The 16,323-nt window shown below is 29.7% G+C and overlaps 1 protein-coding gene and 1 long non-coding RNA gene across 2 annotated transcripts; one reads left to right on the forward strand and one right to left on the reverse strand.

Annotated features, from left to right (window-relative positions):
• Positions 1-108: 108 nt before the first annotated feature.
• On the reverse strand, positions 109-3,064 carry LOC130718967 (inactive poly [ADP-ribose] polymerase RCD1-like). The gene is made up of 6 exons (XM_057569620.1): positions 2,109-3,064; positions 1,772-2,028; positions 1,317-1,432; positions 528-671; positions 352-447; positions 109-156 (listed from the first exon to the last, which is right to left on the reverse strand). Exons 1-6 carry the CDS (start codon positions 3,062-3,064, stop codon positions 109-111), a joined length of 1,617 nt encoding a protein of 538 aa, XP_057425603.1.
• A 1,333-nt stretch (positions 3,065-4,397) lies between these two features.
• LOC130720951 (uncharacterized) lies at positions 4,398-6,253 on the forward strand. Its single transcript, XR_009013295.1, has 5 exons — positions 4,398-4,804; positions 4,976-5,144; positions 5,270-5,328; positions 5,511-5,653; positions 5,835-6,253. It is a non-coding gene; the product is annotated as an uncharacterized LOC130720951 (long non-coding RNA).
• Positions 6,254-16,323: the final 10,070 nt, after the last annotated feature.

Below are 16,323 nucleotides of genomic sequence, written 5' to 3' on the forward strand. Positions count from 1 at the left end.
TTGCCTAAGAACATAAAATATCACAATTTCATTTTAACTACCAAACAAAAAGTTGATAATAGTTAGATTCTAGTGTGAAGTTCTTCAACTTCTCATAGATAGTCAGTCTCAACATTCTTTTCGGTTTGAGCCTTCCAACTTGCCGTTTGATGGTATCTGCAAGAAACCATATAAACATATATTATGCAAAACCATAACAGAAGACTACACATGAGTTTTTGTAATTATTTCTTAAGAAATAAAAACTGCAACTTATTATATCAAAAGTAATTCCCTCATAAGGTAGACATTAGAAGACAATAATCAAGCACAATAAAGTCAAATTACACCTTTAGAGGAAGAAATTTGTACCTTGAATTGAAGACTTGCTATTGTAGTTCTCAATATGGTATCTCCAACTATCAACCTCAGCTCCGTTACAAAATCATCACGGGAAATTCGTTTTGCCTGAAATAGAACATCATGATATATTAGAGACATTTCACCAATAAACACAGACATGAAAGACTTGGATCTATTGGATATACCTTGTATAGTTCATAATGTGCTCGGATAAGACTCATAGCATTGGCAGGAACCTTGTCACCTATAGCAACAATAAGTACAGGAAAAGGAAGCCAAGGAGTTTTTGGAATTTTTGGGGTGCTAATAACCCCATTAGGAGATATTCCCTGAGGAAGAACACTCTTTAAGTCATAACAAGATTTAAAAACAGAAGACAATATATAAAGCACAAAGCTCATACAAGTTGTACATGAACATATGAATATGTTTATCAAGCAAAGGACCTCACACATAAAACACTAGACGAAAAAAATTGAGCTAGTAAAACAATAAACATAAAACCCCTACAAGTAGTACATGAACATATGAATATGTTTATCAAGCAACCAACCTCACACATAAAAATGCTAAAGTAATCAAAATGAGCTAGTTGATTAGTAATATCTTAATGATCTACGTTCCTTAAGGATTGGAAGAATTAAATGTAACCAATCACAAAAAAAAAGAATATTTACAGGATCATATCGATTAAAAGTGCAACAGATTTGCTGGTTCCACCTAGAAATTGTTCCACAAAATAAAGACATATCATGCTAACCAGCTTTAATTTTTTTTTTTCAAAATAAGACAACCCCGTCATCATTTTTATCAAAATAAACTAGAATTGAAAATATTATATTTAAAATTTAAAGTGAAAATGTAAAACTATTCTTATATGAGAATAGTGGTTCAAAAATTTGTATAAAATTGCCTTTAATTACATAGAAGACTATGAAAAGTATAAAATGAGAAGCTTATATCAAGTAACTTACATTATTCACTAAAGATACTGACTGTAACATGTCACCAGAACTACGCCTAGCCAAATTAGTCATAGAAGAATTCACACCAAATTCATTATTCTCTTCCATAGTTCCACAAAAATGGCCTGTAAAAAATATGGCTTGTAAGTGATTGAGAAGAATTTTTTCTTGAAAGGGTTAGCAAGCTTGTTGTTTCGTCGTAGGATTAAGTGGTATATATTGAATGTAAGAGAACCCCAAAAAACAAGGAGATAACAATCTGTAGATGAAACCCTATTCCTAATACAAAAATATTTTAGAACTTTTTCATACAAATGGAAACAATTAATCATAGATATCAATTAGTTTTCCTTTGGTCAACCCATTGAGTACTAATATAATACCAAAATGTAAAACTTATTTACACTAGGAAAACATGTATCAATAAAAAACCTTTAAGAAAACTAAAAGGACAATTGCATTACCTTCTGCATCATTAGAGACCTTGAAACTAACAACAAATTCTGGATAAATGTGTGTATTTATATTTGTATTCCATACTATATAATGTCTTGGGCATTGGATGTCATCAACTACCCCATTATCATATTTGGAGCTGCTAGTTTGAAAATGACCAGCGTCACTGCAAATTCTAGGATGAAGAACTTTCATGTTCCCCATTATTACACGACAAAGGACCATATGTCGAACACCACTTTCATCAATATCACAATAACGAGCACTGTAAATATAGAAAATTTGAATCTTATTATTAGTATGTAAAAGATGATATCTTTCAAAGTTGATAGTATGAAAACTAACCTGGCATAAGGGCAGGTAACAGCTGCAAGATGAACACCAACATTGTATGTGAATTTATTTTTTTTACACATAACACAATGCCCAAGTCCGTAATCCATCATTGTAGATAATTCTCTTTTAGAAAAAGGTATCCAAGCATATCGAACATTAGGATCCCCGTGATTTTTTCTTATAATTTCAGATTGCGTCTGGAATAGCTTTAATCGTGCTTGCATTGATGCACCTGAACAACGATATATCTCAACTATCTCAATATCAATATTGTCAAAACCACTCATACCATTAAGGAGCATATCTTGTACTGAAACCAAATTTAATTTTCCTTGTACGTATTCATTGTAAGCCACTTGGATTTGAGTATCCCTAATTAAACCACTAGACTCCCCTTGACATTTCCCTAGCTTGGATTTATCAACCTCATTCACTTGGATGTCAATGCCTAACTCGATACCCTCTTGTTCAAATAAGTTCCAATATTCTTCATCGGAAGTAGCATAAACTTCAGGAAAAAAGCAGTCCCCTGCCTCATTAATCCAAGCAATGGGTTGTTGGAAACCTGTTTTCAAGTCCACCTGACACATGTGTAAAAAGTCTAGCATATAATCACATCCATTTAACTCTATTTCCACAACAAACTTTTTTATTTCTAACTCTTTCTTAACCAAGTCAATGACATCTCTTGGATAGTCCAACCATTCACCATTCTTGTAGATCATCACATGTTGAAGTCTTCCGCACTTCTTGTAGTTAAAATAATACCTCAAACATGATTGTCCAGTGTGAGGACCAACAGTTGTCCTTTTGATTTCATAATCACCAAATTTTATTTTCTTGAGAGCCCTATCTATGGGTGATGCAAGTGATACTTGTTGACATATCGATGGTTGTGAAGCTCCTTTTAGATTTGCAACACAATGAGTAGTCTGCTTTCGCTTCGGTTTTGTTACAACTTCCATTTTTTTCTATAAACACAAACAAACATAAAAGATTAGATGCAGCAATCAAACAGAACCTTTAACCTTGAGTAGGTTTATAGACACTATAGTACTGAGGTGAAGACAATGACATCAAGAATAGCTGGAAGTCTTTGGATGTTTAAATTCTTTTGACAACATTAGTTTAACATATAGGATCATGTATAAAGTTGATATAATAGAAAATGGCGAGTTAATTAGTAAAAACATTCCTTATATGAAAATGTAGTTATATGAAACACTTCACATATGAAACATTGCAAAAGCACTATCTCTAAATACTCAAATAACGTAATGAAAAGGAAAAACAAGTTTCACCCTTACCCAAATATAGTATGACCTAAAGGCAACCTCAGAAGAAAACTAGTATCCACTTTTGACACATCACGGAAATCTCCACCATTCATGAAATGTACAACTCTTTAGTGATTCTAACACGAAAGACTCAACACATCATTCTAAAAAGTTATAATTATTTTCATTTTTTATTTTGACAAAAAAAACTTTAAAAATTAAAAAGGAATAAATTACCATCATGCATGCTTGTGTCTTCATATAAAATCTTCATTTTTAAAAATTTTCGTGAAAGAGATAAACACAACATAACAAATACTACAAATAGTATTTGAATCTCAAGGATAAAAATAAAATCATAAGGAAAAATAAAAAATCATATGAACTTAAGAAACAACACTAGATTTATAAAAAGAGACACATAAATAGTGTTTAAACTACACATGCCTAGATATGACTCTACTCCTAAGAATATAATGTAATACTATAAAATTGAACTATTTTAGCACTTTATATAGTTAAAAAATTGAACATCGATTTTAATAGCAACAAACTCCCCGAAAATATATGAGAAAATATAAAAAAATGGCTTTAAACATTACAAGAGACACTGACTTTGATCTACTAAATTGGAGCTCCCAATCAAAAAATGAACATGACACAAATTTTTTCATAAACACAAAAAATTCATTCAAATTATGCATGAAAGAAGTTGGAATTATACCTGAGCCTCGAAATATACGAAAGAACACACAGTATAAATATTTTTCCACTTTGTTTTACTAATTGTTTTCAAGTTGTTCATCTATCTATAATCTATCTATCTATCTATCTATCTATCTATAATCTATATAAAAGCAAAGTTTTTGCAGCCTTGAGGGCAATTTAGTAACTCAGTTATTCATTGCACATGAGTGATAATTTAAGCATGGGTAATTAAGTAAATTTGATTTAATTATTCATGATGAAATCTTGGCCATTGGATGCTGGCCTTCTGTATCCTTATGGGGCGTTTCAAATGTTTGCAGTTTCATCTACATTGTGCGTTAAGTTTTGGCCTTCTGGATTCTTTCAAACTAGCGGTTTCATCTTAGTGGAGAGGTAGCCAATTATTTATAACAATCTCCCACACAGACACCGACACGCATTGAAATTTAGATGGTGAATCAAGGCAAGATTTTCCCCTTTATAGGGGGGTTTCTAAATCCCCAGGTTCATCACACTTCCGTTATTCCGTTTCATTCCATACGTTTTGCCGATTCATTCCTCTTTGCATCTGTGGCCGCTCAGATTAGGTCTCTCTTCAGTTAAAACCCCAATTTGTTGTTCCTCACGCTGAGGTCACAGAGGACCTCTACATCTCCTCCCTGGCTCTGCCGTTAGCATCCGGATAACTCAAATGAAGGGCTCGATGCGCAACTTTAGTTGGTTGGTCTTTCTCTCTTAACATGGTTTTCCTCATGCCTTTGATTATATTATTTTCTTCAACATTTGGTTTTGTTGGTCTTTCTTTCATTTATATTTCTGGGTATGTTTATCAATGCTTGGATTTATTACTTTTTTGTTAACTTCAATTGGCATCGTCCATGAATTCTGCAGCAGACCAACCCACGCTGGAGAGGAGCATTCACGCGGCACCGACCTTACTATGTAATTGAGGGTCTAATCTTCTCTTTCAATTTTGGGTTTCCTACAGTTCTGCTTTGTAGATACCGAATTTGAAGGACTTCCATTCATCTGAATTGCCGCCCATGCTCGCATTTTTGGGGTTAGAATTGAATGAATGTTTCATGCATTTGTGTTTTTCTTTTTTCCATGCGGGTTTCTTCTAGGCAATTTGATATCTTACCATCATGTTGTCTTTTTCCTTTGAATTCTTAACAATTTTGTTAGGAGGACATGCCTATTGCAGATGAAATATTTGGTCCTGTGATGGCACTGATGAAATTTAAGTAAGTTAATACTTTTATAATTAGTTTTTTCATGTCATCCTACCATTCTTTCTCTATCAGATAAATATGCAGCTGTTAATGGATACTAAATTTGAGTGTGATATATATGTGTGTGTGTGTGAACAACATGACCATTCAAGGAGCAATTAAAAGTGCTAATAACACCAAATATGGCTTAACAGCATGCATTGTGACCAAGAGCCTAGACATAGCAAACACTGTCAAGTCGATTCACGCGGGCATTATTTGGATCAATTGTTATTTTGCCTTTGGGAGGGATTTTGGAATGGAAGCTCTCTACAAGTACTTGCAAGTTAAATCTGTTGTAAGTTGTAATACTTATTTACAATCCTTCTTGGCTTTAAATCAACATCTTCTGTGTTGTTGGTGTATCTGGCTCCATCATAGTTCGATCTTATAACGATTTGAGGGTAATAATATGGATTTTTCATTGGTTTCCATTGTTAGCACATGTTTATTTGATAACCTTAGTTTGTTCTTAACAGGCACCTTCTGACTCCTTTTCTCACTTAGGCGTTTGTGGAGACCATTCTTGCTCCAAATATGCAACTCAACATTGTGTTATTCCGAAAGGTCCGCATCTTTCTCTGTTGTTGATTTTCTTTGGTTAATATCCCCGTGCATCACCTTTGAGTTACATAGGAGCTAATGTGTTTTTGTTGTGCTTTTCTCTAGAAATTTACAGGCCTGCCAGTTGCAATGAGGTTATTAGTCAAAAGTTTTTTGTCCCATTGGCTTAAGGTATCTGTATAAATTGGTTGTCCTTGAGCTTCAATGATAAAGAAACATTTAATGGTATCTTGAGTTGAAATCCTTTTTGTTTACCTTATTGAGATTCTTTTTTCTACACTATGAATCAATTTTATACAACTTGGTGCTCAAAATTCCCAGATGAGGATGACTGCTGTAATTCATGGTTATACTTGGAAGTCATTGGACCCTAGGAATGCTTCGGGTGTTTTTAGAGCCTCATAATTACGTGTAGCTTAAAGAATTAAGAAAATCAGCTTTTGTTTCTCTTTTTCCGTTAAAATTTGTATTGTTATTTAATCGTTGTGGCTACTGTTTTGACACTCTATTTAACCACTTAAATGGGTGTTACTATTAGAAATAAAATTGCTTTTAATTAGAAAATAAAGGTTTCACAGTTACAAAATGAATGGGCATGAGTTATTATACATTGAAGAGCATTAGTTATGTAACCACTAATCATTAGCTTTATGTCTATTAAATATTTTTAATTGAGGTGTTAAGTATTGATTATGAATTCCATGGGAAAGAGGTTGGTGGCTGACGTAGCAGTTGGTAAGAAAGGTGCTGCTTGGCTATTAGATGGCTTGGAGTAACATTCTTACATATGACAATATTTTTCCTTTGGCAAAGTAGCATCATCACTCTTTTCAGTTTTTTAAACCTCTTCATAATTTAGATGTGATTAAAAAGAGGGGCCTTTTTTATTTTTACCAATCTTGAGTGAGGATTCTCTTCACTCATATAATGTTCTTGCAGATTCCGACACCCAAAAGAGGTGAGATTGTAAGCCAGCTTGGTGATGCATTCAAATTGGATCCGTTCATTGAACTTACTTTAATGTTGTATTTGCAGGCAATGGAATTTCTCAAGTCCCTTGAGGTATGAGTCACTTTAATGTTTTAATCAGACTCACAAAGATATCTAATAAATAAGTTATATTAAAGGAGATGATTGTCTTCTAAAAAATATAGACATTAGTCACAGTATAACAAACTCAATTTTGATTTGGTTAGTACTGATATCAAACTCATCTTTTTGTTATTTTGATTTCCATTCTATTGTTTTCATGCTAATTCTTTGTTTTGGTTATGTATCTCGGGATCCAGATGGTGTTCTATTGAAGGTTGAGATTTAATTTCCGGTCCCTGACACATTGATTTGATATTATCTGAAAAGGAAGAGCCTTTCAAAAAGGAGGTATTAGATTCATCGATTTTGATTTTGATTTCCATTTTATATTATTGTTTTAATGCTAATTATTTGTTTTGGTTATGAAGCCCAAGACCCACGTCACATCCAACAAGAAGAAGCCCCAAACGCGGTGAATGAATGTATTTTAATATGAGATTTCGCTTGGTGAAACTTTTAACTTTTAGTATAATTTTGTGTAGAAGCCTCTTAGTAAAAAGTGAAGCAGTTGTTGCTTCTAATGTGCTGGATAATAGTTTTGCTTTTGATCCAACCCTCAATAAGATTGCCAAAAATGAGGAGGGCCTATATGGAGAATCAGAAAATCCTGCAACTGGGAATCAACAAAAAGACATCATGGGATCTTTTGACCAAGATTCACCACCAACCCAGAGAAAACTAAGCTGGAGGAAGCAGTAACACATGCAGATACCGCTTTCAAAGTTCACTTGGTAGGTGTTTATTCTTTTGAAGGGGTTTACTTGATTAAATAGTTAATTGTTATCACATCTGAGGGGGGAATATACATGTTTATGAGAGGAGAAATAGGAATGGTGCAAATTGTAAGAAGAGAATGGTAGTGGATGGTGTAACAGAATGTTATCATGGCAGCAAGGTATTGGAGAAGGCAATTGTGCAATAAGTATAGTAGCAAAACATAATTCTGGGAGTAAATTGGTGGCTTAGGATAAGAGGGGAATGTGTGTGTGTCAGCTGTGATGGTTTTCTCTTATTTCTGCATTATTTTTATTCAGTAAAAAGGAGAGGGAAAACTATAAAGATGAGGAGAACGACAAGGGGAAAGATAAAAATAGAGAGAAGGAGAGGGAGATAGATCGAGATAAAGAAAGGTCAAGAGATAAAGTAAGTAGAAAGACCCATGAGGAAGATCATGAATTGAGTAATGTTGATGATAAAGTTGACTGCCCTGAAAAGAGAGATGAGGAGGTTAGGTATGACGGAGTTGTTGCTTTAGCTTGGCTCATTAATTTTTTTGCAATGTGCGATATGGTTTTGTTTCTATGTAATTAGTAGTATTTGCTCAAATTCAGGTGTTGGTTTAGTTGAATTATAGGGATAGGCATAAGGCAAAGGAAAGAGAGAAAGAGAAGCATACAGATAGAGAAAAGGAGACGGAAAGCTATAGAGATGGGGAGAAGACTACCACTTTACCGTACCATTTTATGTTATAATTCCTTTGCTCTTTTTGAATGGTTTCTTTTTCTCTTAGGCTTATACCACATAGTATTGTTATGCCATAACTTAATTTTAACAAGAAAATGTATCTATCCGCTTAGTCGCTTACAGTCTTTTACTGGAATTTGATATTCATACGCTTTTTATTTCTCGATATTGATCTTCTTTTGTTTGTCGACTTAAATTATAGAAGTTAGGTTGTTAAATGGGGCTTTCGTGCAGTGGAAGGACAAATAAGAATGCTTTTACTTTGCTCACTACTTTCTATTTTAATATAATGTTTCAGCTTATCCCCCTCCTGAGACTTTCTCTAAGGCATACAAGCTGTGAAAGAATCTCTCATTGAGCATATCCCCCTCTTGATTCCCTAAGATTAGGGATGGCAATTTTACCCAAACCCATGGGTACCCGCCCGAACCCGATCCGATTTGACGGACAAAACCCGAATTGACTGGATTTGGGTTTGGGTTTTGCCTGTTACTGTAGCAGTTTATGGGTTTGGGTTTGGTATTAGTTAAATCCGTGCCCAAACCCGCCCGAACCCAAACCCATAGGTACCCAAAACATAAAATTACAAAAAAATACCTCATACATATATATTTATTAACTTTGTTCTTAGTATTTGATGATTAATTGCACTTCTGTATGTTTGAGAAAGTAAACTCTAAACTATTTTTGTCTCACTTTGGTGATGGATGAGGGTGATGAATAGTATTTTTTTTTCCTTTTTATGAATTTCACCTTTTTTTTTATAAAGTAGGTTCTGGATCAAGTTATGGGATGAGTTGTTATTTCACGTAAGCAAAGAGTTTGGGTTTGGGTTTCGGGTAAATCCGAAACCCAATGGGTTTGGGCATGGATTTTATTTTATCGCCCATAAGGATTTGTGTATGGGTTTGAGTTCTGGGATTTGGGTTTGGGTTTGGTAATTGTAAAACCCGTGCCCGATCCTACCCGTTGCCATCCCTACCTAAGATATATCAGCTGTGAAAGAATCTCTCCCCTGGAATTTGAGCATGCCTCTGGAAACATCTCTCATTTTACTTTTGTGTGTTTGCAGAAGTTGTCAGTGATTGAATTGTGAAACTGTATTACTCCATGTGACCAAGTAAACTGCTTTATTTCTAATGCAGCCATCTTCTTTATGGTGGAAGCCTCTTAATTTATGCAAATAAATGATGAGGTTTTTCATTATTCCAGGTGTTGGTTTATCTAGCTTTACACATTGACATTTGAATTTTAGATAGGTCACTTGAGATTTATGGAGCCTTCTATCAACAACTTCGATTTGAAAAAAATGCATATCGAATTAAAATTCACCTCATACTATGGGGAAGACAAGTTTCATCCTTGCCTTTATCTGCTTAGCTTCTTTGTTCTTAAATTTTGCAATTATCTTCGCTGGATACAAGATGAATGGTCAGGGCAGAGAAAAAGAAAAGTAGTTTGCAAAGTACAGTAGAAACTCTTTAAATTAATAATGTCAGGACCGGAGAAATTTATTAATTTAGAGAGTTATTAATTTATCGATAAATTAATAATTATTAATTTAAAGAGTTTTTAAGTAATTATATTATACATACCAAACAAAAAGGCAACTTTATGATACAATACAAAAAATACAACACCTGAGCTATTGGACGCAATAAGAAAAGTTAGAAATGAGTTCCAAATAGACTTGAACTTTAAAGGAAAACAAACAACTATTGAATCATATTTCAATAGAGTGTAATATATTTTTTTTTCAGTTTCTATGAATTATTAATTTATGATTTTCTTGGGACCGGAAATTATAAAGGATTCAAGCTGAAGAAGTCCAACAGGTTCTAATATTATAATATTAGAAGTAAGGTTGTTGATTCTATTAAAATGTAACTCTTTTCAAGCTGTGACTATTGTTTTTCCTTGGTAACCTAAAGTTACTAATTGGCCTTTAGATGGCGTAGCTATGGATGATGTACTTTGTGAAAGCTCGAGGCATGCTAATGGCCATGCTAATAGTGATCCTGGAATGGCTTATCAGTCTATTGATGATAACTTGGAATTGCATCAACGGTTATCATTTTGGTGTCATTTTTTATGCTTATTCAATTTTTGTTGTCATCTTTCTATTAAGAATTATACTGAATCATGTGCAAATTTGGATTGCCTTTGGAATGAGCATCTACAAGCTTCCCAAATGAATCTATAGGATACTCCTCCATTTTTCAAGGAGCTACGAACTCGAGCACTGCTATGTGTTCACCTGTTCTTCCAGCTCCAAGGTCATATTCTGAATTATTTAATATTAACAAATTTATTTTTTGGTCTCCCTTGAATTTTAATCGTTATTCAGACGCAGTCTGAGGTAGCAGATTGGAGAGACTTGCGGGTCATGCGATTTTAATACAAAACATGCTTTGTAAGTTGTTTGATACTTGGATATTATATATTAGTAATTTTGGCTTTTTTTTTTTAAATTTGGCCATTTTCAAGTCTCATGTTGATAATTACATATTCTTTCAACTCTCTTATATGTGAAGGGGGAGTTATTAAATGACTGAGGCATCCAGGAATGTTTTTTTTTTAATTTGGCCATTTTCAAGTCTCATGTTGATAATTACATATTCTTTTAACTCTCTTATATGTGGAGGGTGAGTTATTAAATGACTGAGGCATCCAGGAATGAAAAAAATTACTTTGGCAATGACATGATATTCATCATTATATTAATCATGATTCTTGATCCTATTTTTTCATGATGTTGTGGTTGAATGTAAGGTGGAAAAAGAGAGGATTAATGTGAGGGAGATTAAAGCTTGCGTCATTTGTGATGTTGAGTGATTATGATAATTAGGTGTATTTGGTTTCTCTAAAAATAAGTTCTAAATCATTTATAAGAATAGTTGGAGTTAGTAATTTACGTATGTGTGAATTAATTGAAGTTTATATTTAGTTCTATAATTATTAATTATCTTTAGACCTCATGGTTATCTGTTGTTGGATACAACAAATAATCTCTCTATCTTTGGTGTCATTGAGATAAAAAAGATGTTACCTTTTGGAAATGTTTTTTTTTTACTCATTCTAAGGAAAACATTTAACAAATTTTTGTGAGGTTAAAGTAATTATTTAATAAATAAATATGGTAAGTATTTTAATAAAAAGGTGATATAGAAAATATCTTAAGAAGAAAAATTAAATTTAAAAGGAATGTATAATATTAAAAATGCTTATTTGTGACAAACAAATAAGGAAAAACATAATTCCCAATTTTAATCTCAACTGGCAATGGGAAAAAATATATATGATAATATACTCAATGACTTTTATAAGCTTATATATGTTACTTTAAGTCTTCAACTTCTAAATAAACTATTAATATTTTATATTAAAAAATTAAAGAATGTAAACATTTAGACAAACAAATAAACTAAAATAAGAAGAGCTAGGGGACATATGAGTTGGGGTGGGGAGGTCCAGAGATCAATTCTTGGCGGGTGCAATTTATCTTTTCGATGTACAAAAAAAAACTCAAATAAATATAATTATTGTACTTCTAAAAAAATCAAACACATTCATCAGCAAAAAAAAAAAAACTATCAAGTTTATGTTTTTTTATATCTAAAATTAATTTTATTCTTTTTATTTTAAACTTTCTTTTAATAAGTATAAAAAATAACATTTTAAAAAATTACAGGCTGCCAACAAAAAATAATCCTGTTGCAAGGGTCAATAATGATGAAAACCAGAAATAAATTCATAATTTTGCTTCTACAAGACAAAATCAAACACATTCATCGCCAAAAAGACTTTAGAACAATGTACCATTTATAAACATTTCAAAAAAAAATGTACTATTTATAAAAACAAACACATTTATCACAAAATAAAACTTAAAAATTTATGATATAATAAACATTTATTCTTTTAATACCAATAATATTTTTTAAAAAATAACACACAAATCTTAAAAATACACATAATAAACAAAAATGAATATCCCCCGTGCATCGCACGGGTAAAAAATACTAGTATATCATAGAGAAGTTGGGGGTCCTATTTATACAAAAGACAATGAGATGAGATGCCAATGAATCAACATAATATAAAAATAAATGATATCGAAAAAGAAGATGATTGATGGATAGTGATTTCCCCCATTTGTGGGTTTTATAATAAAATGAAAGTACAAAATTAATACCACTATTATAATACTTAAAAAAGTACTAATTAAAGTTCACCACTAATAGTACCAATTTTTTGTCAAATTATTATCACAATAATCATACTTAGTGATATCATAATGAATATTTACCTGTAATAATACTATAACTTTTTGGTCAGATAACATCACAACCATAATCTATATATATATGTAAAGCACACTTGAACTTCTGCATTGATTAGTTTACCTTTGCATTAAATACATTAAATAATTAAATACAAAACTAAAAAAACAACATCTACTTTATTATTTATTATATTAATAAATAATTGTTAAACTTTTCAATTTCCCATATTTTAAATTAATTTTTAATATTGATTAAATTTTAATTATTAATTATAACTTGAAGAAATTTTTTTAATAATAATAATTTAAATTGACTACCTTTACATTAATAAAAATATATAGTAAAAATAACTTTTATATTTATAACTAATTGAAAAAATAATCAAATTCTTATATGTTAAAATTAAAATAATAATTTTAATTTTAATTACTAATCATAAGTTGATGAATTTTAAAAATTAACCAATAAAACTTATTACTACATTTTACGTATAAATAACAAATTAAATACTAAAGTTAGATATCATGTTAATAAGCTATATATATATATATAATATTTGACTTGAGTTCTACATTACTGGCAAGATAAATTAATTTTTATTTTCATTTTCATTTCAATTAATTATCAACCTAAGGTTGAAAAAAAAATATAAAAGAGCACAAAGTAATATATTTTAAATAAAATAAACATGTTAGATATTGAAATTAGTTAATGGTTGAATGTTTTTTGTAAATCTATATTTCGAAATTTACTTTTAAATATGAAATGATTTTGTATGTTGTTTAAATTAACTATAATGTAGTTGCGTGTTATTTTAAAAATAATTTTAAATTTATTTGTGATTTGCCTTAATAATGATAATAATAAATTATTGATGAATATTTTATGTTATTAACTTTATTAACTATTAATTGTCAACTTTTCAGTTTCTTATAAAAAAAAATTACTAAGTAGTTTTTAACAATAGTTAGAATATTAACTATCAATCATAAATTGAGGGAAAAATTAATAAATATATTTATATGTAGAAAATATTAATAATTTAAATTAAATAATAGTCTAGATCAAAATTTATTAATGAACACTCTAGAAAAATATTTTAAAAATTAAATAAATGTCTCTATAAAATATTTACTATTAAATGTATCGCATGCGTGTATTATCTGACCTATTATATAGTAGTAAAAATATTTTCTCAAGTTTTCTTTTGTTATTAATAATGTTTTCCTTTTCAATTTTTTTTAGGGTTAATGGTCAAATTAATCCTTGAGTTTGTAAGCGAGTTTGATTTTTGTTACTATGAGGATAAATGAAGTTTAGTGGCAGTCAAAAACTGTCAGTGATTGTAAAAATGACTGCCACTAAACGTAATTTTTTTCAGATTGACTAAAATTAAACTCGCTTACAAACTCAAGGACTAATTTGATCATTAACCAAAAAATTTATTAAATTACGATAATATCATTTATTTACATAAAGAGAACTCTAATACAAGCAATTTAATGCATAGAAAAACTCTAATACTCTCTATTTAGATGTCTAAACACAATAATTTTTTCTATTATATTTATATTGAAGAAATATTTTAATATTTATTTTTAGATAATTACTCTATAGTAAATTTCATATAATATTAAAAAATATTATAAATAAACCCGTGCAACGCACGGGTATAATATCTAGTATTTAGTAAAATGGTAAAGAACATGAATCATTAGTGAAATAAGAGTGATATAATAAGAATGCTCTAGTCATCATAATACCAATTTTGGTAAAATTATTATCACTACCATAATAGTTCGCGATATAATTAGGAAATTCTCTTATAATAATAGTATCAATTTTTGGTCAAAGTAATATAGCTACTATAATACTTAGAGAAATGAATTTTCACTAGTAATGATAATAATAATTTTCGATCAAATTAAATTACCTCATAAATATTTTTTTTTTCAAGGAATAATAGTATCAATTTTTATTCAAATAAATTTCATTACTATAATACTTAGTACTATAATCATGAGTGTTTCCATGTAATAATAGAACCAGTTTTTGGTCAAACTAAAATCACCTCTGTAACAATTACCAATTTTTTAACGCTCTCTTGTAATAACAATATAAATTTTCTATCAAACAAATATACTGCTATAATACTTAGTGATATGTCAATAAATGTTCTATGGTAACAATTGTATTGACTTTTGTTCAAATTGATAAAACTATCTTAATACTTATTATTATATAATGAAAGCCCATCTGAAACAATATTAAAAAATAAGCAAAAATAATATAATATTATTAAGTTTCGGTCAAATTTCTTTTTGGTTACAAGATATTTTTTTCCGCTATTATGGTAGTGATATTATATTTTCAATGAATTTAATATCACTACCAGAATTAGCGAAATAATAGTAAATGTTTATCGATACGAATAGCATAATTTTTAGTCAAATGAATATAATAATTTTTTCTTAGTCATAATAGTACCAAGTTTAGGTCAAATTAATATTACTTCTATAATAATTAGCTAAATAATAAAAAATATTCTTTAGTAATAATATTACCAATTTTTGGACAAATTAAAATCATTACTATGATACTTTGCAAAAAATTAATAAATATTTACGGTAATAAAACCAATTTTTGGCAAATCAATACCACCCATAAGACATAGTAATATTTAAAAATCTCATTATTAATAATACCTTTTTTTATTCTAATTATTATCACTACTAGAGTACTTAACAATATTAACGTTCCTCTAAATAATTTAATAATGAACTTTGACAGTAATAACAATATAAAATTTTAGTTAAAAAATATCAGTATTATAATACTTAATGATACAATAATGAATATTCTCCAATAACTATAGTATTAATTTTTATTCTTTCAAAAAAAATCGTATTAATTTTTATTTAAATCAATAAAATTACGATGACACTTTTCGATATAATAACCAATATCTGTCAGTAATTAATTATATTTTGAAAATTTAGTCAAATTTTTATAACTACCACAATAATTACTAATATAATAATGATGGTCAAAAAGAAATAATAGTATCAAATTTCTATCTGAGTAATACATCTATCATAATTATCACCAGTGATAATATTACGAATTGTTGGTCAATATTTTTTGTCATAATACCTAGTAAAAAAAAGAGTTTCATTTGTAGTAATGTTATAATTGTTTTTTAAAATTAATATCATTACCATAATACACTATAAAGTAATAATGAACATTCTCCAAAAACAACATTCCCATATTTTTTAATTTATATCATTAATTAAATTAGCAAACCTATAATGAACATTCACAAGCAACAAAGGTACCAATTTTTTTTTTGTCAAATTAAGATCACTATCCTAAATTTTAGTGATATATAAATGAACGTTTCCATCGACAATAATACTAATTTTAATAATTAGGTAAATTTTAATAAACGTCCTTAATAATAGTATTACTAATTCTTGGAAAAAATAATATAGTTACCGTATTACATTGTGGAAAATAATGAATGTTCACTAATGATAATATAACCAATTATCAATAAAAT

The sequence above is a fragment of the Lotus japonicus genome, chromosome 5, assembly GCF_012489685.1.
Source record: "Lotus japonicus ecotype B-129 chromosome 5, LjGifu_v1.2".
Lineage (NCBI taxonomy): Eukaryota > Viridiplantae > Streptophyta > Magnoliopsida > Fabales > Fabaceae > Lotus > Lotus japonicus.

Coding starts and splice junctions, on each gene's coding strand:
- LOC130718967 (XM_057569620.1), bottom strand. CDS start 3,064: ATGGAAGTTGTAACAAAACCGAAGCGAAAGCAGACTACTCATTGTGTT. Junction 1,433..1,771: donor GGTCTCTAATGATGCAGAAG/GTAATGCAATTG, acceptor TATTTTTTACAG/GCCATTTTTGTGGAACTATG. Junction 157..351: donor TAGCAAGTCTTCAATTCAAG/GTACAAATTTCT, acceptor GGTTTCTTGCAG/ATACCATCAAACGGCAAGTT.